Here is a 27723-nt window from a genome sequence, read left to right as displayed (position 1 = left end):
CAGACCAGAGACTATAATATATTCTTTTTAACACTGCAACATGCCATGACAAACAGTAATGTTGTAGTATAAGTGAAACAATAAAACGCACAGGCTTTGAGAAAATCGCTTAAATATAAATTGTTTCATACTCGGAGCCCCCGAATGAAAAGCCAGCGCATTACGTACTGGAAAGCTTACTTACTACCTACTGTGATACTAGGGGCTTAAGGCACTTTGAGGAGAATTACAAGAAACTGCGGACAATCTCGAAACGAGGGGTAGGTAATTGAAAACCGTCATTTTATTTTCAAACAAACACATTTATTTCCGTTCTAATTAATTAATTAGTTAATTAAATTAAAATTTAGTTAATTAAATTAATTAGCCAATTAATCTGACAAAGCACATTCATATGATAATTATACAATCTACGCGGTTATGGAATTGATTTCTTTCTTTTTTGAAGGGGTTTAAGGAGCCTAGGAAAGTTACATTGTGAATGGAAAGCCTGTTTGTATTCGCAAGGGTGACAGTCTTGTGACAGTCAACTGACCCCTTTTCAGGTAACTCAAACAATGTCTGAAATCGAAGACAATGTTATTTTTTTTTCGCGACAAGGCAGAGCGTGTCTTGCTAATAACGCGGCAATTTCAAATAAAATCAAACCGGATCAGCTTTGATCAATCGATCACAATTACGACGATACATCGATCTATATTATATTGTTGATGAGCAACACTGAACAATGTTGATATATTTGAAATAGGCACTTCTAGCATTCTGGGACCCAGAATTATTTATTATAGTGTGATATAATTTTCAGCCGCTTACATTGTTGTAAAAAAGTAAATATAATATGATTTGACACCAAAAATACCACGATAGGTACCTACTTGTGATATGTCCAAATTGTAAATATAACCACCTATTATTATTATTAAAGTTTTTCCTATTTTTTCTTCTTCTTCCTTTTTTTTTAGATTTCGTACGCAATAAAGATAGCAACACTGGTTTCGGTTACAAAAATATAATATGAAAACGTGAAGCTACATTTTAATCTTTTTAATTTTGTTAATACATAAAACACGTTCCCTTTATTGCCAACCTTGGTGTCTGTATGATAAAAATATCTGCAAATAAACATTTTTACCACTTTTCCGGTATTTTTTTCAACCAAATCTAGTCATTCTTATCTAACTTTCGCTACACATTATGGAGACTGAAGGTCTCTAAATTATTATGTCACTTAAGTGTCTATAAAAAAATACACAGGCAAATTAATATCTGTTTTATTAAATTCACTAATGATCTCAGAATAACAGTGTGTAAGCTGAAAAAGATGTTTATTATTTTGTTTATGAATTTAATATAAACACACCCGGAACAATTACCCATGGGAGCAAATGTGGTATTGTGTGAAATTTGCTTTTTGATAGTGAAAAATAAAATGTTACCATGAAAATTTAAATTTTCGGTCTTAATTTTACATTAACGGTCCACATGCTCAGCGTACGTCAAAATGGAGCTTTTATGCTATTTTCAAAGCATGATCCTGGACATTCCTTAAACGTTGTAGATAATCTATTTACATAATTTTGAAGCCTTATTATACTTATTACATAAAATAGTATTCATTTAAACCTCTCGCTCTAATGTTTTAGAATATAGTCATATTTACGTACGTCCATGTGAAGTGGTGTTAAGATTTTTTATATTTATTAATTTTTAAAAGCATTTATAAAACCATTAGTAAAATTTATGTCGACATTATTATAGTGAAATATTTAGAAAAAAAATTATATTGATAATCTCTGTGATCCCAAATTTGACAAGAATTATGCACTTTATTATTCAAAAAATGGGCAAGATTTACACATTTAAAGATAATTTACGATAAGATACTGATTATAAGCTATGTCTTTGACCATTCAAATGTGATAAAACATTCTACGAATAATGTTTGCTTTATAATAATTATTGACCTAAGAATAAGGTAGTATTTTTTTGAAATACGCCATTTCTTTTGGCTTTCCCCAGTGGCTAAGCTACAACATACGGCCGTAGCTATAAATTGACAAACGATAAATGAAGTAAGGAGTAAGATCATGTTAACAGTCAGTTATAGGTTACAGTTATAGGTCTTCCGATTTTCCCTTCCGGTCTATTGAGAAGTAGCCCCTTGGGTGTTTAGGTGTCTTCCATACTTGAGACATGACCTGCCCAACAAATAATATGTTGCTATTTTTTCACAACTCAGACTAAGATACACCGGCTCGGTGAACATTGAAAAATATAAGTATATAAACTTGTGTCAAAATTGTTTCCAAATATTTATCATGTTCTGATATAAACATCCGACAGGGATGGAAAATATTGTTCATAAACAATGTTTTTGATCTTGGCTGGCCTTCATAATCACTGTTGCTGATCTATCATAATTATTGTACAATACTAAATGTTTGATTCCACGAAAATACGTACCTATAATAAAATAAGTATGTTTATATTTCATAAATAAACTAAATAAGCGATCTTTTCTTTACCGCGTGTGCTAGCTAGTGCAATCAGAAAACTTAACGATTTTATTTATATGTACTACGTATGGTCAACAAAAATTATTAGTAAGTAAAAAAACAAGATTTTATGTATAAAAATAGGAGCATCGTGGATGTCCGTTATTGGTGACTCTCATCCTGCCCCGCGTCCAAATCTTGATGCTGAAAAACACTGAGGAAGCGGACAATACGTCAAATGATGTTAGATACATCCTCGAATAAAAGTGGGATACCAACACCCAACACCAAGTGAAAATACGTGTAGGTGTATTTGTTCTTTCGAAATGGTCAATTTCATTGGCGATAACCGTTTTGATTCCTGGACTCCAGTCAATTTTTCCACTGTGGATTCGCTACCAAGGTTATTGAGTTTGGAATTGACACCCAACCAACATGTAAATGTGGTGGACAACTGCCGGAAGAGATGCTCAAGTCGATCCAACCAGCTGTTGCGCCTATCGGGCCGTCCGACCTGGTCACCACAAAAGCCAATTTTGTTGCGTTAAAAAAATGCGCCATATTCAGGGAACTCAGAAATAATGGGAACTGAAATACACAACAGGTAAGGCGATAGCAGGTAACCGACTCGAGTAAGGATGAATCCGGGTTAAACTTACACACGTATCTAGAATACGTTTAGCGTCGAATACTAAAAACTGCTCTCGGTTTATGCATTTATGCTCTAATGTTGGTGTATTACACACACTATTGCACGTGCATAATGCGTGCTTCATTTTCGTAGGACACTCACACATTCAAAAGCCTGCTTCACCATGCGGCATATTAAATATAGCCTATTGGTATTCTATTTATTATCTGTTATGTGGCCATATTATTGCAGACGTGAAGATCTCTTCACACTACTTTGTACTTATATCCGTATTGTTTTAGCTTTGGTTTTTTAATTAGAATCATTTGTTTTTTTGTTAGAAATTACCCTGCCCCCATGGCCATTTGTTATTAGAAAGTCTCTGTAAAATTAGTGTAAGCACACTTTAGTGCGTAGTGATCTCAGTCATGATAATCTGCTCCTGAGACATTCCCAGGCGTAACAAAACTGTTGATGCTTCATACCAAACGTAGGGTCTCGTGATACGATCGATTAAGACCGAGTGTAGTCCAGGGCGGTTGATTTTGAGAGGTCTGTGTTTGTGTTGTCATATGCATTACTGGTATAATAATATATAATTGATGTAATGTTGATTTGTAATGATGAAATTATATGAAAAGTTAAATTAGCCAACAAAAATAAAATTGGGTTATTAGGTTAAGTTACGCGGTTTATGAGACGATTAAAAATAAATGAAAATACTCGAATTTTATTTATAATACCTATGTATAACGATGAAATCAAGTCCACTTGTTGCATCACTGGCTATTCCACTATGCGGTCAAGTTGAAATATTAATTAGGTATTAATTTTAATATTGAGTAATATATTAAACTATTTTTTATTCAACGACTAATTATTTTTGAATCATTTTTTCTAGTAGGTTTCTGAGGTGTTTTCATATTATAATTAAGTATTTTATCTAATAATAAATAATTACAAGATAAAATGAACTTTTTATATACCTACAACGTTTTTAAATTTTCTGTTGAATTATTATGCTCAATATGCTCAAACTTGTACTTGATATGAAGTAAATAAAAAAACAAACAAATATAGAATACTGAAATGTCATTTTGATTTCCATAGTAACGCACGTATATATTAATAATTTAGTTGCTATGACCACCCCCTTAGCAACCAATAATAGTCTTTTACTTTTTACGGATTTTTCTGAAATAACTTTCCATACAAAACATAATTAACTGAAAATGAATTCTATTCTGCTTAAAGATGGCTAAAAGTATTAAAAGAATGCATTGGCATCGTGTTCTGACATATTCTAAAAGTTTCAAATGTCCAGCTAGTCGGGAAGTTAGTTAAAAATCGATTGCAAGATTTGTACTGGATAAACAACCACCGGACAAACAAGAATACGAGCTAATAAAAACGTAATGTAAAATACACACAATCATATGTAACGTACAGCGGCGAAATTTGTAGGTACCTACTCATTAGCTTAAAATAACTAAAGATAGAATGGAAAACAATGAAACATTCATAAATATGTCGCCTTTAATAAAATTAGACAATATTTTATTATTATTCTATACTTATATTAAAATTCAATACTATCTATAGCGAAGAAAGGGGGCCGAGAAATGTGTGATAAACTAGGGAATGTCTTTATCCAGAAGTGTATCGACCCCGGTTGATGATGATTATAATCAAATCATAATAGCGACTGACGTAGAAAGTGCGTATTTATTGAAAATTCTACGATGCTTGTAAAATAAATGCATCGGTAAGAAAGAGTTTAGGCCGTGTCAGATTTCCTGTTTTCCATTTTCACCGTGAAACACAATAAACGATGCAATTTTCACAGTGATTTACAATGCGATATCTCGTATTATAAACGTATAAAATGTGTGTTTAATTGTGTTATTTCCCACGTGCGTGCGTGTTTTGTCATGTCGCTGATTATTATTAATTAACCTGTGTGCTTTACAAAAGGCGCTGTCTATCTTTCTACTCACGACATCACGAAAAACTACGTCATGTTGATACTCGTAATTATTGCACCGATGAAGTTGCTGCTGACTGATATTAATGAAGCCGTTTGGCTGCAGCCTTTTCAATATGTTTTAATTTATGCGTAATATTATTTTAATTCAATCAATCAAAGTTCAGTATTACAGGTTTGTGATGATTTCCTCATATTTTTGTTAGAATAATAAAAATGATCTCTACTCAGTAGTCATAGAGATCAGTGTTGCCATATTTTTCTATGCTGATTATAGTACAAAGGCGTAAAAATATAGTATTTCTAAAAAATATATAGTACAGGAACATTTTTCATCTTGAATCATTTAAAATTATAGTATTTTGGTATATTTTTGCGTAAAATTATAGTATTTTACATTTTTCGCAGAATTAAAATTATAGTATTGTACTAGGTATAATTATAGTACGGTTGGCATCACTGATAGAGATTGAACTGCAAGAATAGATTAGTGTCGTAAACAAAATGCTGTGTTTATTATTTTTACTGGAGATGGAAATCCCGGGGTTCAGGGATTAATACTCATAATTTTGATCGTATAATAATGATGTGTGATCAATAATAATATAATTTGTTTACATTATGCTTACCATTAGTATTTATTTCCAAACTAGGACAAAATAACGAAAACGTAATATTTATCGAATAAAAAAGAGGTAAATGTGCCGCAGAGGTGGCCATGAGATTTTACAACTTTATTTTTAGACCAAACCAAACCTAACCTAACCTAACATAACCTAACGTAAACTAACCTAACCCAACCTAATATTACCTCATAATAATCTTAGTTAGTTAGTGATAATGGTGTATCAAAATGTATGAGAATTTCAAATTTTCAATTATCGATTTTTGGATCGAAAACCCGATGCGCCGACAAAAAAAAGTATTAATTATAATTGTCTATACGGAATAAACTGTTTTCGTAAAAAAAAATATAAAAGCTCATGGCTACCTCTGCGGCACAATTACCAAAATAGATGCTTATGTTAGTACCTATCAAAAACATAATTGTAAGTTTATTCAATATGTGTCAAGATGTTATGGGTATTTTGTTTGTCATTATAGATGAAATGCGGCGGTAGGTTGTGGAGATCCGACATAAATAGTGCACTCTAAACTTTGTCAGTCATATTTATTTGTTTTCATTGAACTAAGAATACAAATTGGAGGTGATATTGGTTAGTCTTTAAAATTCAATTATTAAACCCATATCAGTGGAGGTAGGTTATGGAGTTCTCGGTTCAGACAAAAACAGTGCACACTTTGTCGGGCATACTTTTTTTTATTCAACTAAAAATATAAATTGCAGATGGTGTTGGTTAGTTTTTTTTAATTCAATTACACTGCCTAACTAAACCATAAAGATAAAAAATATTCTTCTATCTATAGAATATCCAAATAATTATGTATGACTTAATGGCATAATTTTAGATATTTTATAGATGTAAGAATATTTTTATCTATTATGGTTAGGTAGTACGGTGTGTGGTATAACAGCGTAGTAGTACGGATCTCGAGTGAAAAAATATGGGACAAACTCAAACACGTGTTAAAGAATGTGTTATTTTTAATAGTGTTGTCTGTCCCATAATATCCATTAAAGTGTGTCGTGTTAACGAAATGCGCATTCATATTTGAGGGAAGTCGGCGCGCTTTATCTCCCTTGTATTTTATGATCTAAAATAATAAAGCAAATCCTGCTTCAAAACCACGTTCCATTGCGACTGGCTTTCACATAAGTAACTAATTCATAATCTAAGCTAGCAAAGCAGCTATCTATATCCATTTGTCATTTAATATTTGGAAAAAAAACATAAGTATCTGTGTGTGCCCTTGGTAGAGGCGTCCTACCTTTCCTGCCTGATTGTCAAGGCCGCATTCTGCATCATAAGACGGATAATTTGCTTCCTCAAGGATAGTTTTTCACCATCAATAATATGTAGGTATTTCAGCGGGTCTATTCTGAACACAAGGCTGCTTTCGGTCCGCTACGGCAGCTAAATAGGGTAAAAAAGTATCGAATTATTAACACTTATTGTAACAATTACAATAAGTTAGCCGTCTGTACTGTCAAAACTGTCAAAAATTTATCACGGCCAAGAGAGGTGGTGTTAAAACAAAACACTTATTGTAACGATTATAACCAAATTATTGTACTTGTAACAATAAGTTTTAATAATTCGATACTTTCCTACCCTATTTAGCTGCCGTAGCGGACCGAAAGCAGCCTTGTTTATAGAATAGACCCGCAGGACGACATATTGAAATATGGCGAAGTCATACTTTCTTAACGTTCGTGATTTTCTTCATGTATATCTCGATACTGTCGCCGACACCCTACGCCATACGAGATAATGATGAATGATCTTCAGCCGTCTCACATTTAGTGCTGGAGAACCTTGCCGCTCTTTCACCACTGTTCTCACTTCCTTGTCGTTCTTTCACACGTTTATCCGCCAAAATTTGACTATCTCTACAATCCAATCCACGATAATCGGCGCCATCGTTACGATCGTGACCGTGCGTAACTTATTCATTGTGCCGAATTCGTGAAAATTCATTAAAAGATTTCGAAAAAAAATGTCAGACGAAAATGATTTTTTAATCCCCGTCTCTCTACTCTGAATACGAAATTCTTCGTGACAGTCCCACTTTGCTCTGTTGCGTATTTAGTTTCCGTATTTCAATACGCATTGTTATTTTTTCGTCTCAATTAAAACGTTTAATTATCTTATAATACGTTTCTGAATACGCAAAAAAATTAAATATAATCTATATTTTCCGAAAATAAATGAAGTACAGATTTTATACCTAAATTGTTATTTCTTTCAAAGCCAATTATTAACCCTTTCATAACCTATTCATAAGAGACATCTGAAAATTATTTAACCACAAAGCTCTAAACAGCTCTACATATACAATAAATTCTATAGACTTTTACAAGGAATGCATATTTTACAACGTTTTTCTTAGCTCGTATTCTTATTTGTCCGGTACAAATCTTGCAATCGATTTTTAATTAACTTCCCAACTAGCTAGACATTCGAAACTTTTAGAATATATCAGAATACGATGCCAATGCATTTTTTAATACTTTTAGCCATCTTTAAGTAGAATTGAATTCATTTTCAGTTAATTCTGTTTTGTATGAAAAGTTATTTCGACACCATTATTGGTTGCTAGGGGTCTGGGGTCCAAGCAACTAAATTATTAATATATACATGCGTTACTATGTAAATCAATATGACATGTCAAAATGACATTTTAGTATTATTTCTATCAATTACAATTTTTTTTGATCGTTTAAGCTAGTCAAGTCAAGTTTATATGATTCAACAGAAAATTTAAAAATGTATATAAAAAGTTCTTTTTATCTTGTAATTATTTGTTATTCGCCCATTCTTAAGGTCAGGAACTTATTCACATCCCTTTCAGGTAATGTGGTTTTTCGTGCGTTTGGCCGTTCATAGAATTCGGAGCATCTTCTTCCGGCACCACATCTGAAAAGTATCATATGTCTTGTCTTCAGTGTACATGTTTCAACACTGTAAATAAGAATACTAAACGTCATTTAGAGTTTTAGACTACCTATGTCTCTTATAAAATCTATCTAACTCGGCCATGGCGGCTTTTTTCATCACTATTCTACTAGTGGATATAGCTTCACAACCCCCATTTTCAGTTATCCGCAACCTACATAATAAACTACTTAATTCATATCTGTATTTTGATCAATGACTTTGGAATTATTATAAAACACTAGGTGTCAAATCCATCCAACGATGTGCGAAGAAATACATAAATTCTTGTTAATTATTAGAAAGTTATGCTGGAATCTATAATTTAGGAATATGCCTCATGTAAAACAACAGAAATTTGCCTTAAGTCCCGCTATAAAGTTGGTACTTAACACAATCACTGTTAATTACCACATTTAACTAACATGTTAATTATATCTAATGACCAAGTACTCCAAACGCGCCAGTCGCGGTGTTAGCACTACATGAGTTAATCCCATCATCATTTTTTACTAGATACACCAAAAGAAAATGTCTTGCGTTTGCAAAATGTACCCTATTCTCTAAAGCAGTGTTTCCCAAAGTGTGGTACGCGTACCCGGGTCCTGGGGTACGGGAAGAGTTTGGTGGGGGTACGCGCTGCACCGGGCTTTGGATGCGCCTGATACAACAAGCATTAATACGACATCAATACAACATTCCAGCCAGAAGGTTTATCGTAATTTATGCGGAAGAAGAGCAATTGTTGGAATTAGCTTCAGACGGATTCTTGGAGAATAAATATAAGGAGTGTAGGCATTAGCGGCTTTAAGCCTGAAAACGGAGTAGGTCAATTTTGAATATATTATTTTAATTTGCCTTTTCGTTGTATACTTAAAAGATGTATTGCAAATTAGCTTTTTATACATTATAGAAGAAGTGCTAGAAATTGTTATAGGTAGGTTACTTACCCTTAAAAAAGTTTCCATTTTTCACGTTGTCAACTCATCGTTAACCGAAATTGCACCCAACACGTTATAATTTTTTGTAAATTAGGTCAAAAACCAAACGTTGTGTGTACATGTATACACCTAATAACTGTTGTACTTAATACTATTTAAGTACATACGATTAAAACAATCAAACATATTTAATAAAAACTCCATTATAATACCTAGTGTTATGGAATGGCGGGATAATTTATATATAAACACTTTTTATATTTCCACTGATCTTATTAGAAGGTAACTTTATGATTAATATAGGTAGCAGATTACATTTTAATCGGTAACTTGTATACAATGGTTTAAATACAGAAAATGCAGTCGATGGGTTTTACTCAAAGGTTGGATTTAAACTGAACTACAATTAATAACATATGAAACTTTCAGACAACAATGGTCAGTTTGAAATAATAAGCGATAACAAATAAGAATAAAAGGTTTACCGCTTAAACGAGACCTTGTACCACAGAACAAAACTCTTGAAATATTTGTTTAGATGTTTTATATCATTCTGTTTCATTTTACATATTGAAAATAGTATAGCCATCTCGTTTTCAGCAATGACCAAAATTTAGTGTATGCAAGCGATAAAACAATATGAAAAAAAAGGCGTGTTTTGTGCTTTCTTTCTGTCTCACATATGACAAATGAGAGAGAAAGAAATATTATTAAAAAATATGAATCTCGGCATTCATGAAACTGACCGAGCAGCGAATGACTGCGAGAGTTGAGATACGTGTGTGTTTATGGTGGTTAGATACATGTGCATATACATTAGTGTGCGTCACGTTACAATCGCTCGCCAAAACGGGAAAAGGCGTAAGATAATAATATATAGGAGATAATTGACATTGTATAATGTATATAGATTGTAAGATATTTATTTTTGGGAGGTCATTGACTATTTGACCTCTAAGGCCAGCCGCCACTGAGTGTAGGTACTCATCAGGTAACATCATTCTGGTTGCAAACGCAACATATGTATCCAGTTTTAACTCATTTAGTTCTAACACCGCGACTGGCGCGTTTGCAGTACAGTTACAGTTGGCCATTGCATATAATTAACATGATATTTAAATGTGGCAATTAAAATGTAATTAACTGGTCAGCAGTGAATGTATTTTAACAGAGAAAGTCCTGAAATACATCTTGCCTTTTCCAACTTCATATCTATGTGAAGTTGCTTTTTCAGCATTTATAGACATTAAGTCAAAAAAGGAACAGGATTTTGGATGCGGAACCGCATCTCAGATTAAAATTAACAACCACATTATGATGATCTGTCTCAACATAAACAATTATTTCATCCTTCTCATTGATTATAATGAATGTTTTTTATAATATAACTTTTATTTATCTTTTAATATGAATAAATTTTATTTTTCGTGTATTATTATTTTGTTAACTAAAAAAGAAAAAAAAGTAATACTTGGTTGTTATTAAAGTATATGCATATTTTTTTTGACGAGGGGTACTCAGTGTTACGAAAATTATAGAAGGGGTACACAGATGTCGCAAGTTTGGGAAACACTGCTCTAAAGGAACCACCATAATAGCTCGTATAATTATTAATAACTATTTTGTTCAGTGCTTAATGCGAATGATAGCAATGGTATTTTCATTTGTTTCAAATTTTTTATAAAATTTTAATATTGGTGTTCCCTGGCAGGGTGGACGAAATTGATAACAAACACATGATGACATCATCAATGGCGTTTGTATGGGTGTATCTACGAGTAAGTATGTGATAATGAATTTTAAATATTTGTTGATAGTTACGAATTATAATATATGCAGGTCATTAATATTAAAATTGTGTATTTTATTCTCACGAATATCATTAATGTTTTGTCGAGCGCCAGACGAGAGGGCGTTGTTTCGAACACTACCGACAGTTTCAAATTGATATTAATTCGATTTTCAAAACGATCAAACTTAATTATTATAAAGGATACTGCGGCGGTAATGGCGTAATCTTCTGACCTTCCGTCGAAGAATGTATTGTTCGTCTCTGTTTGTGAATGCCAAATCAAATGCAAACCGTCTCAACATAATGATAGGCCCCCGGCGATACACCAAACAAAACAAAAAAGGCATCTTTTCGAATTTTACAGTTTAGATATTGCAAAAAAAACACATTACGATTGTGATTATAAGGAAGCGATCGGCCTATATTAAATTCAATTTCATTCGATAATCTTTAGCAGTGGCTTGTAACGCAGAGGCCGCGGGCGTTGCGGTGACCGCGAAATAATTTAAATGCACTCGCGAGTCGCGACAGTTGCATATAATTATATAGGAAATATATATATATTATAACTAATAAGAATAAGTATAACTAGTTTCCTATTTTACAGTATTTAATACACGCCATCTTAACTAGATAATGCCATGTTTAATTATTACAATCTATTAAGACGAAAATTATTATATATATAAATAATAAATATTAAGTGAAACGGCAAATAATTTTCAACACTATGTGGAACGAAATTTCGGCCGCGTTGAGGCGCGTTGCCATTCGGAGAGGGATAGTCGACATGTTCGCACGTCAATTTCTTCTGTGATGGAGTCGGATGAATATATTCTTAAATCGTGTAAAGATGACTTAAAAACTTTCCGCATGTACTTAGACAAAAGAAAACATGTCAATGAATATATTATTATTATTACGAATATAATACCTAATAAACATAACATAAAAAGGACGCATGTTGAATTTTTATGACAAATTATATTTCGTTCGGTTCGCGTTATTTGCACCCGCGACCCGCAATCCGCGCATCGCCTAGTCACGATCTTTTTAGACCATGCCTCAGCTGAGGTATAGCCTTAACTGGATATTCATTTTCTCTGATATGAGTACCTACTAAAATGCAATTTATTTTTTCTCTGTTGTAATGATGTGCCCATGACGTATTCTTATAACATAATAATTAATTGATATATTAATATTTTTTTATAATTCTTGGTGGCTTTGGCACGACATACTTTTATTGTTAACCATCTGGCAGTGGCGAAGAGTGGAGGTAGGCTGTTAAGATCCGACCTAAATAGTGGATACTAAACTTTGTCAGTCAAACGTATTTGCTTTCATTGATTTAAGACTACAATATTATGTAGATAGTGTTTGTTAGTTTTTAAAATTCATTTATGCCCTGCCTAAACAACCGAGCCATAGTAGATAATACGAGGTAAAAAAATATTCGTTTATCTATAAAATATCTAAAATTATGCCATTAAACCGAACATAACTTTAGATATTTTATAGATAGAAGAATTCTTTTTATTGTTTATGGTTTGATTTTGGCAGGGCTTAATGAATTTAAAAAAAAACTAAGTAACACTATCTGTAATATGTATTTTTAATTCAAGGAAAACGATAAGTACTTACCACTAAAAAAGTATGCACTATTTTTGTCGGATCGCCAATAGTAGGTACGTATACCTAGACTACTATGGTTTGGTTTAGGCAGGGTTTAATTGAATTTTAAAAACAGTCACCACTATCTGCAATTGAAAACAAATAAGTTTGGCTGAAAAGCTGTGTATTATTTTTGTCGAATAGCTCATAGTAAACTAAAACTATTGTGGTTTGGTTTCGGCAGGGGATTGATTTTACTAACCGACACTATTTACGATTTTTAGTCTGAGCTTAATTAAAACAAATACGTATGACTGATAAAGTGATAAAGAATAGTATGCACTATTTATGTTGTATCCTCAAGAGCCGACTTCCACCCCTCGGCACTGCTATCTGGCCAATTAACATTCAAGTACATATACGTAATAATACTATGAAAGATGTAGATACATTAAAAAAATCAAAAAAAGTGTTCAACCGAATTAATCCTAATCCGAATTAGTATGGCACATTTAGCGATATACCTAATATAAATAACCTCGGTCCATGATATTAAAGATCATTTTTATTTTATACACGTTAAATTAACACGTAAAACTTGAAAATATAGCATACTAACTGGATTTGATATTTTCCGGTTGCTATTTTAAAAAATGGTCCTGATTTTTTTGTCCTGATTGTCTATGAAAAAATAGAGTAGGTATGAAAATGTCCTTGTGTATAAATATGGAAAACAAGATTTCCTATATAGCTTTTACTATTTTATTATTACCACGTTTTTATTAGCTCGTATTCTTGTTTGTCCAGTACAAATTTTTTCTTGTTTGTCCAAGATTTGTATTGGACGATTGAAGATTTTTAACTAACTTCCTGACTAGCTAGACATTTGAAACTTTTAGAATATATCAGAACACGATGACAATGCATTCTTTTAATACTTTTAGCCATCTTTAAGTAGAGTTGAATTCATTTTCACATAATTCTGTTTTATATGGCAAGTTATTTCGGCAAAAATTCGTAGAAAGTAAAACACTATGTATTATTGCAACTAAATTATTAATATATACGTGCGTTACTATGGAAATCAATATGAAATGTCAAAATGACATTTCAGTAGTCTATATTTATTCAGTATTTCTATCAAGTACAAAAAAAGTATTTATTAATACATAGAATTGAAAAGTTTATATGATTCAACAAAAAATTTAAAAACGTGCTTATATAAAAAAGTTCTTTTTATCTTGTAATTATTTGTATGTTAGTATATTTATTATACCAAGAACCGTATTCATTAAATTACAAAAGTTCATAATGTACAAAGATCTGGATTTAGACCTCCGTATGTAATACGATGTAAAAAATTTTCAGTCCTTAAGTAACACACCCTTCTTTTAGAACGAGGCATTGTGTGAAAGCATCCAGTCTTGAGATATGGGTTTATAATATTATATTAACGCTGTAAAGTACATATCGTGGAAAGATAAGATAAAACAACACAGTACATATTACATATAATTAAGAGACAGGAGTGTCATTCGATTACATGGTATATAAAACGCTATCAACTGGTGAACTTCGGACACGTGGATGGTGATTCACCACTAGTGTATTTTAGACACGTGTTGAGATAAACATAAACAATAGCATCTGCTGCAACCTATCAATCAGGAGAAAAAAGATCCTGGCAGGATACGAATATAATGGCTGAAGAGTCTATAGGGATGGTTTCGTGAGAGCAGTCTCTTTTTTGCCGACAGTGGCCTCAAAGGTAGAGATCACTCTGATGATTGCCAATCTATGTAGAGAAGACGGCACTTAAAGAAAACCATACTTAAAATATTCGTCTCGCAATTACATAATGAATTATAAAATAATATATATTATCTACTTACTTACTGTAGACGTTTTTTGTCTTGCATTTTCATCCAAATAAGACTAAAATGCATTACTTAGATGTTTTTCTTACAAAAAGAACTGCTAATACGGTTACTGTTACAAGAATAATATTGTTAATGGCCTTTCCCACAATTGTTTCGTCAACCTCTTGCCACACGATGAATTTCACTAACGAGACATTTTTTATTTTTGTCGCGAGTCTGAAGTTGGAAATCTGGTAATCAGTGTCTTCCAAAATGAAGTAGCGGATAGGTGGCATGAAGGGGACATTTTTGTTTTTTCTAAAAGCTGTAAAATAATTTACGTCAAGATTAAATATTTCAAATGTTTTTATGCTAAATTGAATATATATACGTTATTCAGCTCTACTTTGACATTTTCAAAAATCGGTGTGTGTACTTATGTACGCGCGTTAGAAATTATACTTCTTTGGCGTAATAAAACAATAAACAAAACTTGTGATAAACTAGATTCTTCGACTAGCTCTTAATTATCTTGTTAAATTACACACTCAAGAAAAAGGACCGCTTATTGGAACGCCGTTGGTTTATTTCTATACACTTTAACTTATATTACTAAATTATATAATTATTTATCGTTGTTTTTATTTTTACAGTACTAACTGCCACTATAACGTTTAATAGTTTGTTTACGTAAGGAATTGCAAATGGCCGACAATAATAAATTCGCTGCCTAGCAACGGAACAATTCTAAACTATAATATTATACTGTATAATCGTCACGATTGCAGTATAATATGTGGCGTGATGGTTGTGCGTTCGGCAGATAACCGAACAATCGTTGGTTCGAATCCAATCGAGTGTGTTTTTTGTGTGAAAAAATAAATTATGTGTTACATGTCACACGCTAAAAATACAATCTGATCTGATTTTCCAAACGCGCCTAAAGAATTATAACTTCAAAAAGTTATTTTATTAAATACACCACTAGTTGTAATAGTTTAAACTTTGTCCCTTTCATAACTAACTGGTTGGAGGGGACAGGGTAAGTAGGTATTCCAAGGGCCATGGAGATAATTCATTCAGTGATTACAACACCAATATAAAATACAACGATTTTAGAGTATTTCACCCCAAAGTTTGATAACACTGGTGGCTCACTCTAAGCGCGTAATTAATTTTATCAATTTATAGACAGTTAGATGTTTCCTATCTATAAATAACTTTAATTTCCAATAAATAAATCATCTTACTCGCAATAGAAATGTTTTAACAGATTCTTACGATGAATGGTTATTAGACGTCCTCTCTACCCATTTCTAAGCCAGTTATAGAATTTGAACTCGCGATACACGAATTTAAAGGTAGGCTTTGTGCCCTTACTCCACTTCCGGCGCAATTATTCTTACACTTTTCCTTTACTGAGATCGTCCACAGTGGAGACAAATTCATAAAGATTATTTCTTAATATTGCTGTGTGTAGTGTGACATAAATAACTAAGTTCCTAGCACAAATAAGACACGTAACATTATATTAGGTGTTTGAATTAAGGGTTTTTTTTTACTCCAGATTTGTGCAAATGAAATCTAGATAACACGGAAGAGTCAAATCGTGTTTTCACAAACATAATAATATATTTATGTTGTTCTGCTCGAAATGGTTTAAAAATAATCTGTAAGGTCTGTAACCTACTTCATGGGTATAGTGTGGGTGCGCGTAAATTAAAATTGATAGTGTTCTTAATGGTATAATATTATAAAAAATTTACTGTGGGTGCGACATTTTTTTATTTATCGCGGCATGTCTCATTGACGGAAGTCAATAATAATGAAATAGTATTATTCCCTATATGGATATGAATAATTCCGAATGTTGCTTACTTAATTTAGATTTAATCTGATTCTGACTGGCGCCTTAGAAAACCTTTGGTTTCACTTTTCATCTCACTGTATTTTCAAAACTTTACACTTAACACTTTACAACCAAACACGCGCGTCAATATCATTTTACTCCTTACTTCAATTATAGTTTGTCAATTTATGGCTACAGCCGTATGTTGTAGCTTAACCACTGGGGAATGACAAAAGAAATGGCGTATTTCAAAAAAACACTACCTTATTCTTAGGTCAATAATTATTATAAAGCAATCATTATTCATAATATGTTTATCACACTTGAATGGTCAAAGACATAGCTTATAATAAGTATCTTTAGAATCATCTTCAAATGTGTTAATCTTGCCGACTTTTTGAATAATAAATTGCCTAATTCTTGTCAAATTTGGGATCACAGAGATTATCAATATAATTTTTTATCGTGAATATTTTACAAAAATTATCTCGTCATTAATTATACTAATGGTTTTATAAATGCGTTTAAAAATTAATAAATGTAAGAAATCTTAACACCACTGCACAGTTATGTACCGAAATATGACTATATTCTAAAACATTAGAGCGAGAGGTTTAAAAGAATACTATTTTATGTAACAAAAATACTTTATGCAGTCATAAAATGTTTAAAATAAATATGAGGGATAATAAGGCTTCAAAATTATATAAATAGATTATCTACAACGTTTAAGGAGTGTCCAGGATCATGGTTTGAAAATACAATAAAAACTCAATTTTGTCCTACGACGAGCATGTGGGCCGTTAAACAAACGCCAATTGAAATATAAATATTGTGATACAGTAAAGTTGATTTTAACAATTTACTGTAAGTAGTATAATATAATATTGTGCATTATGCATAGGGAAATCAGAAAAAATAATCTTTTCTGTGAAATTCATTTAATTTTCAATAATACTAAGCATCATAGAAGTTTATTGGTCAGAGTATAATATGCAGAAAGTTCAATGAACACCGGTCATTAAAATCACCAGGAAAATATATTTCAATGTTCAATAATCGCATACTTAGCGGTTGCAATAATAATAGCAACGAACGCCGCGATATCAGGTTCGATCATGCGTTTCTGATATAGACGTCGATAACATTAATTATTAATCAATCCTACTCTATCTCTATGCAATATACAATGCAGCTGATTGTCAACTATTTGAACACGTCCTGGATAATAAGTTTAAATAGTTACAAGATAAAAAGAACTTTTTATATACCACGTTTTTAAATTTTCTGTTGAATCATATTATAAACTTGACAATTCTATGTATTAATAAATACTTATTTTTTACCTGATAGAAATACTGAATAAATATAGAATACTGAAATGTCATTTTGACATTTCATATTGATTTCCATAGTAACGCACGTATATATTAATAATTTAGTTGCTAGGACCCGCTTAGCAACCAATAATAGTGTTTTACTTTTTACGAATTTTTTCCGAAATAACTTTCCATACAAAACAGAATTAACTGAAAATGAATTCAATTCTGCTTAAAGATGGCTAAAAGTATTAAAAGAATGCATTGTCGTCGTGTTCTGATATATTATAAAAGTTTCAAATGTCTAGCTGGTCGGGAAGTTAGTTAAAAATCTTCAGTCGTCCAAAACAAATCTTGGACAAACAAGAAAAAACTTGTACTGGACAAACAAGAATACGATCTAATAAAAACGTAGTATAATAGATTAATTCAATAGTTTAATATCTAAATTAATGATAATGAAAGGTAATTAAAGCCTTCATCGGGTATCACGGCTCCCTACGTTTGAATATGACACATCAGTATTTTTTATTCTTCTTCTTCGTCGTGTTGGGTCTTCAATAGCTACGACGTGTCGCTCCAGAAGTTGGCGAAGGCAACGCCATTTTTCTCGGCTTGTAGGACCTCGTCGAAATTACAGCTGACTGGGCAAGCCTTGCATGAAAATAGGTGTTCTATGATTTGTATTTAAGTATTTTTTATAACTGAGAATGTCTCAGGAGCAGTTACCCAAGACTTAGGTCACTTTACACTCAAGTGTGCTTTAACTGAATTTACATGACTTTAAATTAAGAGTGCCCATGGGAGAGCACAACATAGTACAACGTTTTTACATAGCATAACGTAAACTTGCGGATCGGTTCAGATTTCCATTAAAAAATGCCACCGGAACGCAGTGATCGAGGCCTTGAAAATCCGACCGGTATAAACCTGGTATATACCATTGGGGACTCCTTTGTTTACTTACTTAATTACTTTCTTCATCCTGTTTCGGCCCAGCATTGGGACATAGGGCAAGCACAATGTCGCGTACGTTCATTGCTACGTCTCGCGCCTCCCGCCATCCGGACATACAGCGCATCTTTGATTTTTTGTCTCTTTTGTCTACACAATAGGTATAATACTTCCATCATTTATGACACTACAAGTTACAAACTTTGGCGGATCTTGACTTCCACAAAAACTGTTTCCTTCCTGGACGATCTTGCACCACTAGTTTCCAGTTGCTTTGGACAAGCATTGTTAGATTTACCATGGTGTAGTCCAGCCATCTCAGTTACGATCATCCAAGTCATCTTTTGCCTTCAGGGGATAAGTACATTCCGTGCTTTGCTGGTAACCCGTAAAACGTCGTTGTTCCGATATGTTTATTTCTTGAAAAGTTACAACCGATTCTGATGTAACACATTTTTGGACACTCAACAACGAGCGGTTAGCGACCAGCCCTGCCGAATACTGTGACATAGCTCTACATTAATATAAGCTTTTTATAAATATTATTCTTAGTTGTGGAGAACTAGGACCGTTTTCTTGACGGGATAATTCTGTATGCAGCACCTAGTTAGTATATATAATATAAAATAATACATTGATAAAAAAATGACAATAATATTTTACTATAATTAGTAATATTTTGTTAATAATTGTGGATGTTAATTAAATGGTCAGTGGTTGACGATCAGGGCTGGGCTGTAGAATTCACTGTCACTTTCTCTGCACTAGAAACGCACTCGCGAACAAAAAAAATCTTATCTGTATGGTACACAGCCCGTTAACAACTGTCATTCGAGTTACTTACGGTTGAACCAGGGATCGATAAGTGTGGCTTGCGGGTGATTTGGTTATTAATAATAAGTCATGATTAAACCCGTAGTTTATTTCGGAAAAAAAACGCAAGATATCAGTGTCTATATCGAATGAAAAGGATCTATACCAGTGTTTCCCAACGTAAGGCGTACGCCCCACCGGGGGGTTATTTGAATGTTTTGGGGGTAATGTGCAAATCATTAATAATATTTGGTAGATTTTTTTGTTTCGACTTTCCGAGAAAAAAACTGCTGTCATTCCATAATATTCACATAATATTTAGTTGAATGCCGCACATTAGCGCCGTAAATGATTTTTTACTGAAAAAAAGAAATCGTTTTGATATCACAAATTGTGGAGATTTAAGATTAAAATTGACCAAATTAGTACCTCACATAAAAACTCTTTGCAGCTCACATCAAGCATAAGGATCGCACTAATTTTCTTCCGAGTTGTACATCTGATATACTTAATAAACATAGGTACTTACTTACGAAAGTTAAATTAAAAATAGTTATTGCCTATGTGCATTTTTTATTTGAAGCAATTCATTTTTTTTTCAGAATTTGTTAACTATGAAATTTTCATAGGAGGGGTGGGGGGGGGGCATAGAGATTTTTGAAGCGTTGAAGTGGGGCATGGCACAAATAAGGTTGGGAAACACTATACCAAAGTATCGACGAAGGTATCGAGACGTTGTGCGATGTCATACAACCCTACATTATCATCCGATAATTATTAATATACCTACCTATAAAGCTAGCCAATATTGCAGTAACGTCATTTATAACGTCATGGACGTCCGCCTGAAATGCATTTGCGGCGTTTTACTGCAGGTATCAGATCTCTTCACATAAATTTTGCTGTCCGTATTGATTAGCGTCGTTTTTTTTATAGGTATATATTACTAAATTCCTTTTCTTTTTGTTAATTCTCACTTGCCTTTCTCTATCACGGCACTTTGTATTAGAGTAAATCATTAAACTCAGTCAAAGATCACTTGAGAGCGTGGCGACCTTAGTCTTGGGTATCTGTTCCTGAGACATTACCAGTGCGGGAAAAATGCTGATGCGTTACATCCAAACGTAGGGCCTCGTGATACGCTCGATTGAGACCGGGTGTGGTGCGAGGCGGGTTGGTTTGGGGGGTCTGTGTTTGTGTTTTCCGCGTGAAACACGGAAAGAAAAAGTAGGCAAATATACACGATGCATAAATACAGTAATTCGTATTATTAATTGTTCAATTTCTAAGCGCGCATTTTCTGAACTAGTGCTTTATTTCATTTTGTTGCGAGTGTGTTATTTTCGAGAACTTTCTTTTAAGGTAAGTACCGAGAATTTAAATGAAAATTTGTACCAATAATGTAGTCCATAATATGTGCAAGTGTCATCAATAATAATATGGGTTCAGTAGTTTTCTTTAGTTATAACCGAACAAACGGACAAACAGTGTAGAATGTGTAGGTTGCTATCACTGTCTATACATGTGTGATATATTATTCTTATATATTACGATTTTTGTTACTTTTATTAAAAATACTTGTTTTTATTGGGGGGGGGGGGGCGACGGGCAATTTTATTCTGGCACCAGGGTGACAGCCACACTTGGCATGGCCCTGGCTTAACTGTAGGGCTTGTAATGTGTTGGAATTTGTATACTTTTCCTATTAAATAGATTATTTTCATAATAATACAATAAATAATTAACCTTTTGATCTACATTGTTGACAACCCCAGGCTTGAACCAACTCTTATGACTTGTCATGGATAAATAAGTAACACGGTAGCTACTAACTGTAGTTATCTTCCAATCGACAAAGAAATTATTCTGCACCAACAAATGCGCGAAAATGAACTTTCAATCCGTTTCGATACCTATTACATTGTATTTACTGTTTGATTGTTTGATGTACCTATCTAACTAAATAGGACCTTTTCACACGACCGAGAAAAATTACCTCGGATGATTGTATCGATCGGATCGGGTCCGGACCCCCCTCCCAGAAACGGAAATATACAAATTTAATTATTTAGGTAAATGGAATATTACTTTTTTTTCTTTGTCAGGAACTCATGACAGGATCGTAACCCGTTAGATTTGGGAGTTGAACAGACTTGTCAACGGGTTGGTCCCACTCCTCTCGGAATTCTACAACACGCAAGGCCTATGCCCATTGGAAGACTCGTGCCTCGCATAAATTTGTGCAACTATCTGGTGCATTCAAATATTCTGATGCGACAACTCGCAATAACTCGTAGTTGAAAATCATCAGTTATACCTGCAGGCCAGGTGTTTATAGCTAGACTCAAAACTCGAAGTGTCTGGGTATAGGAAATGTACCCGGAATAGTGCGCTATTTCGCGATTGAAATGACGAGAATCTATAAGTAGTAGGCGAAGTAAATGTCGAAGTCAGTGGCACCTGCTAGATTGTGGCCACCTTAAAAATCAATATAATAATATTATGGATATTTTTACAAAATGGACCAACCCCCCCAACCATTTGTCTGTATGCGCGCCGTCGTCTATATTTGTTATCAGGTAACATGCCTAGGAAGCAGAACCTAGTAATCGAGCGACAATTAATGTGGACCCGGCTTAATGGACACCGTTCAAGACGGCCTAGTCCATTTAATGTTCTGTTTATTGTTCTATTAGTAACAATAATACTATATTCATTGACATGTTTTCTTTTTCAAGTAAATGGGTAACGTTTTTAGTCATCTTTACACGATTTAAGAATTAATACCCCCGTCGCCATCACGAAACAAATTTACGTATTCACACCTCGACGTTCGCTCTCCAAAGAGACTCTCCGCGAGTCCAAAATTTCGTCGCGCCTATACTTGAAAATTATTCGCCGTTTAACTGAAGTATCGTCTTAATACATATTCACCAGAAAAAAATTGTTCACTGACTGACCTGGGATTGAACATCGCTTAAGGCTATTTTATGGGTTTTATCGTTTTTCGCAATTATTGTGTTTTAAGCTAATGCCGTACCATTCAAAAATAATCTCACGTGTTTGGAAAGAAAACGAGTTTTATTGCTCAGAAAGTTTTATTTATTTATAAATAATAACAGCTTTCAGAGAGCTGACATTTATTACAGTTTTACTGCTTTGTGAATATCATACCATTCTGTTTTACACCGCTTTGGGAATTTTTGCACAATTAAGCATTCCTGTCCCGTAAATGAAATATCGTATTTGTTTTAAATGTGTCCATCTCACTTTTTATGTTGTCAATAGATAATTTTGATTTCGTTACTGTAATCCAGTGGCGTAGGTTAGTGCTCCGCAACCGGCGTGCCGCGGTGCATTGCTTCTAGAAAAAAACGCAAATAATTTGTTATATTATAAAATATTATGTATTTAATTAATAGCCATATTTTCGAACATTTGCGTAATATATTTGAACACCTGAATGAACTTAATAAAACAATGCAAGGTCGGAATGAAAATATATTGACATGCTCTGATAAATTAAAAGGATTCACAAATAAATTCGGAATTTAGCAAAAGGAGTTAAGACAAGGAACTGTACAAATATCTCACAGGACCTACCAGACCATCATTGAAAACAAGCAATGAATTTTAGATCCAGCTCAAAAACATTTAACTTTGCTGCAAAAGAAATGTCATCATTACTTTCATACAATCAATACGACTTAATTCGAAACTCTTTTGCAACCAATACCCAAAATTCTATAGTAGCACTTTCCCTATAAATTCGAGAGGAATTTTGTTGAATTGAGGAACGACGGGGCGCTAAAAATGAATTTCGCTGATATTCCATTGGCTATTTTCTGGATTCCTATCCTCGGATTTCCGACAAGGCTATCGCAGTTCAACTCCCATTTTATACGACATATCTAGTTGAGTAACGTTCAACTCAAGCTATAATTAAAAATGATAGCAGCCGTGCTTGAAGGGTCTTGCCCAAGTTCAAATATCAAGCCAAAATATATAAAACTTTTACGTTCATTGAAACAAGCTTAGGTATCACATTAATTAGTTATTATATTGATAATACAAATACATGGAAATATTTACATTTAGTTCTTCACAAATTACAAATTTTCTCTAATAGTAAAAAAGTCGCCTGCGGCGCTATTTTACTACGTTGGTACTAATATTTTTAAATATACGATTGTGGGATGTATCTTCATACGATACAAATTAAACCATCCAAGGCACTTTGATAGGAAAAATATTAGTTCCAATAACCTACTCTTGATAGTTGTAATATTTGCATTTTCTGTACTTAAGATTTGATTTTTTCCTACACTACGAATACAGTCAACTTTATACATACCTTTATCATTTAATTAAATAACTATCTTTCCTGATTCCAGATCGAAGCGTTTTCTTTTGGGACATAAAAGATCTACTGGGAAAGGGGAGAAAGTCGTTGAGGATAAACATAGAATACGACCACGCTTCTCACATCGCTTGGAGTCCTGACGCAAAAGCCTTTATCATCCACAAAGGCGTGGAAAACTGTTTTGAGGTGTACAAAGTGGAGAAGAAGAAAGATGGATTACCACTCGTCACCAGTAAGGCGTTCACTTTTGAAAACGTAAGTATGAAATCAGGTTTATTAAGTTTATTGTACATAATAAAATGTAGGTAGTTACTTGTTAAGAATTTGAATATGATGCATTATCAAAGAGATTGGATGGTGCTTATTGAGAGAGAGCCTAAATTATTATCACTCTGAAACATTTTTGTCATCTCAAAACAAATTACAATGAAACGTAAACTTTGCCGCAAATGGGGGAGATAAAAACGACCATAGTAATTTGTATCATTTCTTTAACCAGCTCATGAAAATATAATATTATGGTAAGTTGCCGCAATAAAAAAAACTATATTAGGACTAAGTGTAAAAAAAAAATATTGCAAATGGCAGGAAACTATTTAAATTTTTTAATAGCAAAAACCACAAAACACCAGCTGTTTTGCAAAATCACAAAGCACCTGAAAATTAAACCGAAATCAATTAATTACAGTAGGTACACACTTGCATATTTACAGGTATACCCATATTAAGATATTAAGAAAAAACATAATATGGTCCTGTGTTGTATCTATACAGAAATTAGTGTTTATTTATAATATGCAAAATTACATATTGCTGTTTATATAAAATTATTAAATACCTATGCTGAACTGCACAGTTCAAGCTCTTTGGCATTATAGTTTTTTTTTTATCGAATCGGTTCGGGATGCTGAATTTAAAAAAAAATCTATTATCTGGTCCATAGGATGAGATATCCAACATGCGACCAAAGTTAAGAACATGCAACCTTTTTTTTTAAATATATATTTTAAGTAAGAGACAGCTTCTTATGGGAGGGTGCAGTAAATGAGATGGCGACCATTTTTAAAGAAACTCAACAGAATCTCCATATGCATATTATAATTTGATAGGTAATTAACTTGTATTTATAAAAATAGTTCAAATTTTATAGGAGTACTATTTGGGAAATATGGGTGTCATTTCGTTGGGAGGATAAATTTCAGGTGGCTCCCTACCTAAACAAAGACGATGGGTATGAACATGATGCATGCCAACTTATCCTTATACCCTGTTTACACGTGCATGGATTTACTACTGTATTGATTTAGTACGAATTATCGTGGCCATAACAATAAAATGCACGTGTATTATCGTGCAAGTTGCAAGATTGCATGCATGGATCAAAAATGTTCAGAGGCTTCTGAATTTTACACGCAGTAATTGGTATTTGCATGCGCAGTAGAACGATGGTAGCGAACCTGCCAGAAGACATACTAACTATAACGCACAAAACATTTTGACGTTTACCGATTATCTATGAATTTGTCTGAGCCTGTCAAATTGTACCATACAATAACAACATCGCGTCTCGCTTGCGCATGAAGAATGAGATTGGAGAGACAGTCAGCACTTTTACGCGTAAACAGTTATTATTGCTATAGGTTAAAATACACACTATTGGTAAGTAAATCCATGCACGTGACTGGCGCTATTACTTGTGTGACTATTAATGCTACACCAACCACATTATCAAGATTCTTGGGAACCGTAGAGAAATGCTTATTAGATTTACCACTGTACAGTCTGATCATTATCTTATTTTCCACTTACAGTGTTATTAGTTAAAGGGGAAAAAATAGTTTATGTATACCTACACTACATAGATTATAATCTATCCAATGAAAAAGCTTGTTTGCAATGTGTTATTCACTTTTCTCTGTTGATATTATCTTAGTACATGAATAATATTTTCAAGGTAAAAAAGTGTTGTTATCTCTTGCAAAAGTCTACATATTATGGCAATTTAAAAGAATTAAAAGGATAAAAATGTTTTGACTTTGGACTATAAATAGATGGTTTAGTTGTTAAACTCCACAAAATTTAACAGCGTTCAGTTGGCATTCCAATTACCAATACAGGTTATGGCTGTCATCTTTTATATTTATTGTGATTAACAAATTTTACAGGATTTTGTAACTAAAAAATAATGCAAAAGTGTAATATTATTAGCTGCTTATCGACTCATTGTGATAAATTGTCTTTTTACCAAACTCTGAAAATTGGCAAATAAATGTCATGGTAAAAGTATGAAATTCTCTTCAAATGAGCTTGCAATGCAAAGTCACTTGTAGCTAATTTCATATCTGGACCAATGGTCCTTTTTTTGCTTCAATTTCATACATTTAGGCTTTATATCTATAGAAGGAATATTTCAACATCCTTCGGTTTTGATTCTGTTTGTTATTGTTTTTTTCTCGTTGTAATAATGATTTTTGTTTTATTTCCAGGCTCACAGTGAAGATGTAGTTGGCGTTGGGATCGCCTGCAATGGGCGCTTCATGATGTCGTGTTCGTCTAAAAACGACATGATCATCTGGGCACTGAAGGGGGAACAAATGGCGAGGATCGACACGTATCTCATGACGACGATGAAAGCCAAAATATCACCCTGCGCGCGATACGTCGTAGCATCAGGATTCGTGGGGGATGTAAAAATTTGGGAAGTGCTGTTCGATAAGATGGGAAAGTTTAAAACTGTCGTCAGAGCTTTTGAATTGAGCGGGCATACTTCGGGAGTTTATGACTTTGCATTTGATTCTGGCACCGCACACATTGCAACAGTCTCCAAGGATGGCACCTGGAAATTATTCAATACAAATAGTAAGGAATTGTGCATTTTATAGAAATTAGTAATTTGCGATGTAGTCATGAGGCTTATGTTAGCCCTTGGGAATGCGGAAGAATGAAGAAATTGAATGGTTACATGAAATACATTCCTTATTTATACTCTACAATCGTGGCTTACTGAGTGTAGGTATTGCTGAAAATTGTGGTAGATGACCTGTATGATGTCTTGAATTGAAAATGGCGGTCACTCTAGACATTATTAAGAAAAACCGATCATAAATTTTTTCACAAACGTTCTATGATAATTTTAGCCAGCTCTCACATCTAAGCTCGCCTCGTCTGCCGCAAAGCCATAAATCAAACCTTCTAGGAACGTCGATCCAATGTTGCATATTATGCACATCTATCTAGCGACAACCGTACGTAACATCTCGAAACATATAGATATTTTGATGCGGCGACCGGCGAGCCAGAGAAGGAATGACCAATTGGTAGGTGTGTGTATGCGTTCTAGCATCTGCGACTCGCAGTCCGAGATGCATGCGATTTGTTGATAGCAGAACTGTATTTTTTTTCAAACTAAAAAGTCGCATTCGATCAATCTGCGGAGCTCTATTTGGCAATGTGTGTTTTGTGAATAACGATGACGTCACATCGACGTATTCGACACGTTGCAGAAGAGACGAGTTTTGAAGTGCGAGCTGGCTTATACTAAACTTAATCTTT

General features: G+C 33.4%; 1 protein-coding gene across 1 annotated transcript in view; it reads left to right on the top strand.

Moving 5' to 3' along the window:
* The window catches only part of LOC147073832 (transducin beta-like protein 2), a 225609-nt gene that overhangs the window by 192421 nt on the left and 5465 nt on the right, over positions 1-27723 (top strand). Inside the window, exons 3-4 of the mRNA XM_085944735.1 lie at positions 24203-24426; positions 26658-27030. Of these exons, the coding sequence (XP_085800861.1) occupies positions 24203-24426; positions 26658-27030 (597 nt within the window). The remainder of the gene's footprint in view (positions 1-24202; positions 24427-26657; positions 27031-27723) is intronic.

Source organism: Rhyacophila brunnea, unplaced genomic scaffold (genome assembly GCF_057557595.1).
Source record: "Rhyacophila brunnea isolate RB1 unplaced genomic scaffold, BYU_Rbru_1.0 scaffold_17, whole genome shotgun sequence".
NCBI classification, from domain to species: domain Eukaryota; kingdom Metazoa; phylum Arthropoda; class Insecta; order Trichoptera; family Rhyacophilidae; genus Rhyacophila; species Rhyacophila brunnea.
The sequence above is the reverse complement of the archived record's forward strand: the minus strand, read 5'-3'. Positions and strand labels throughout refer to the sequence as shown.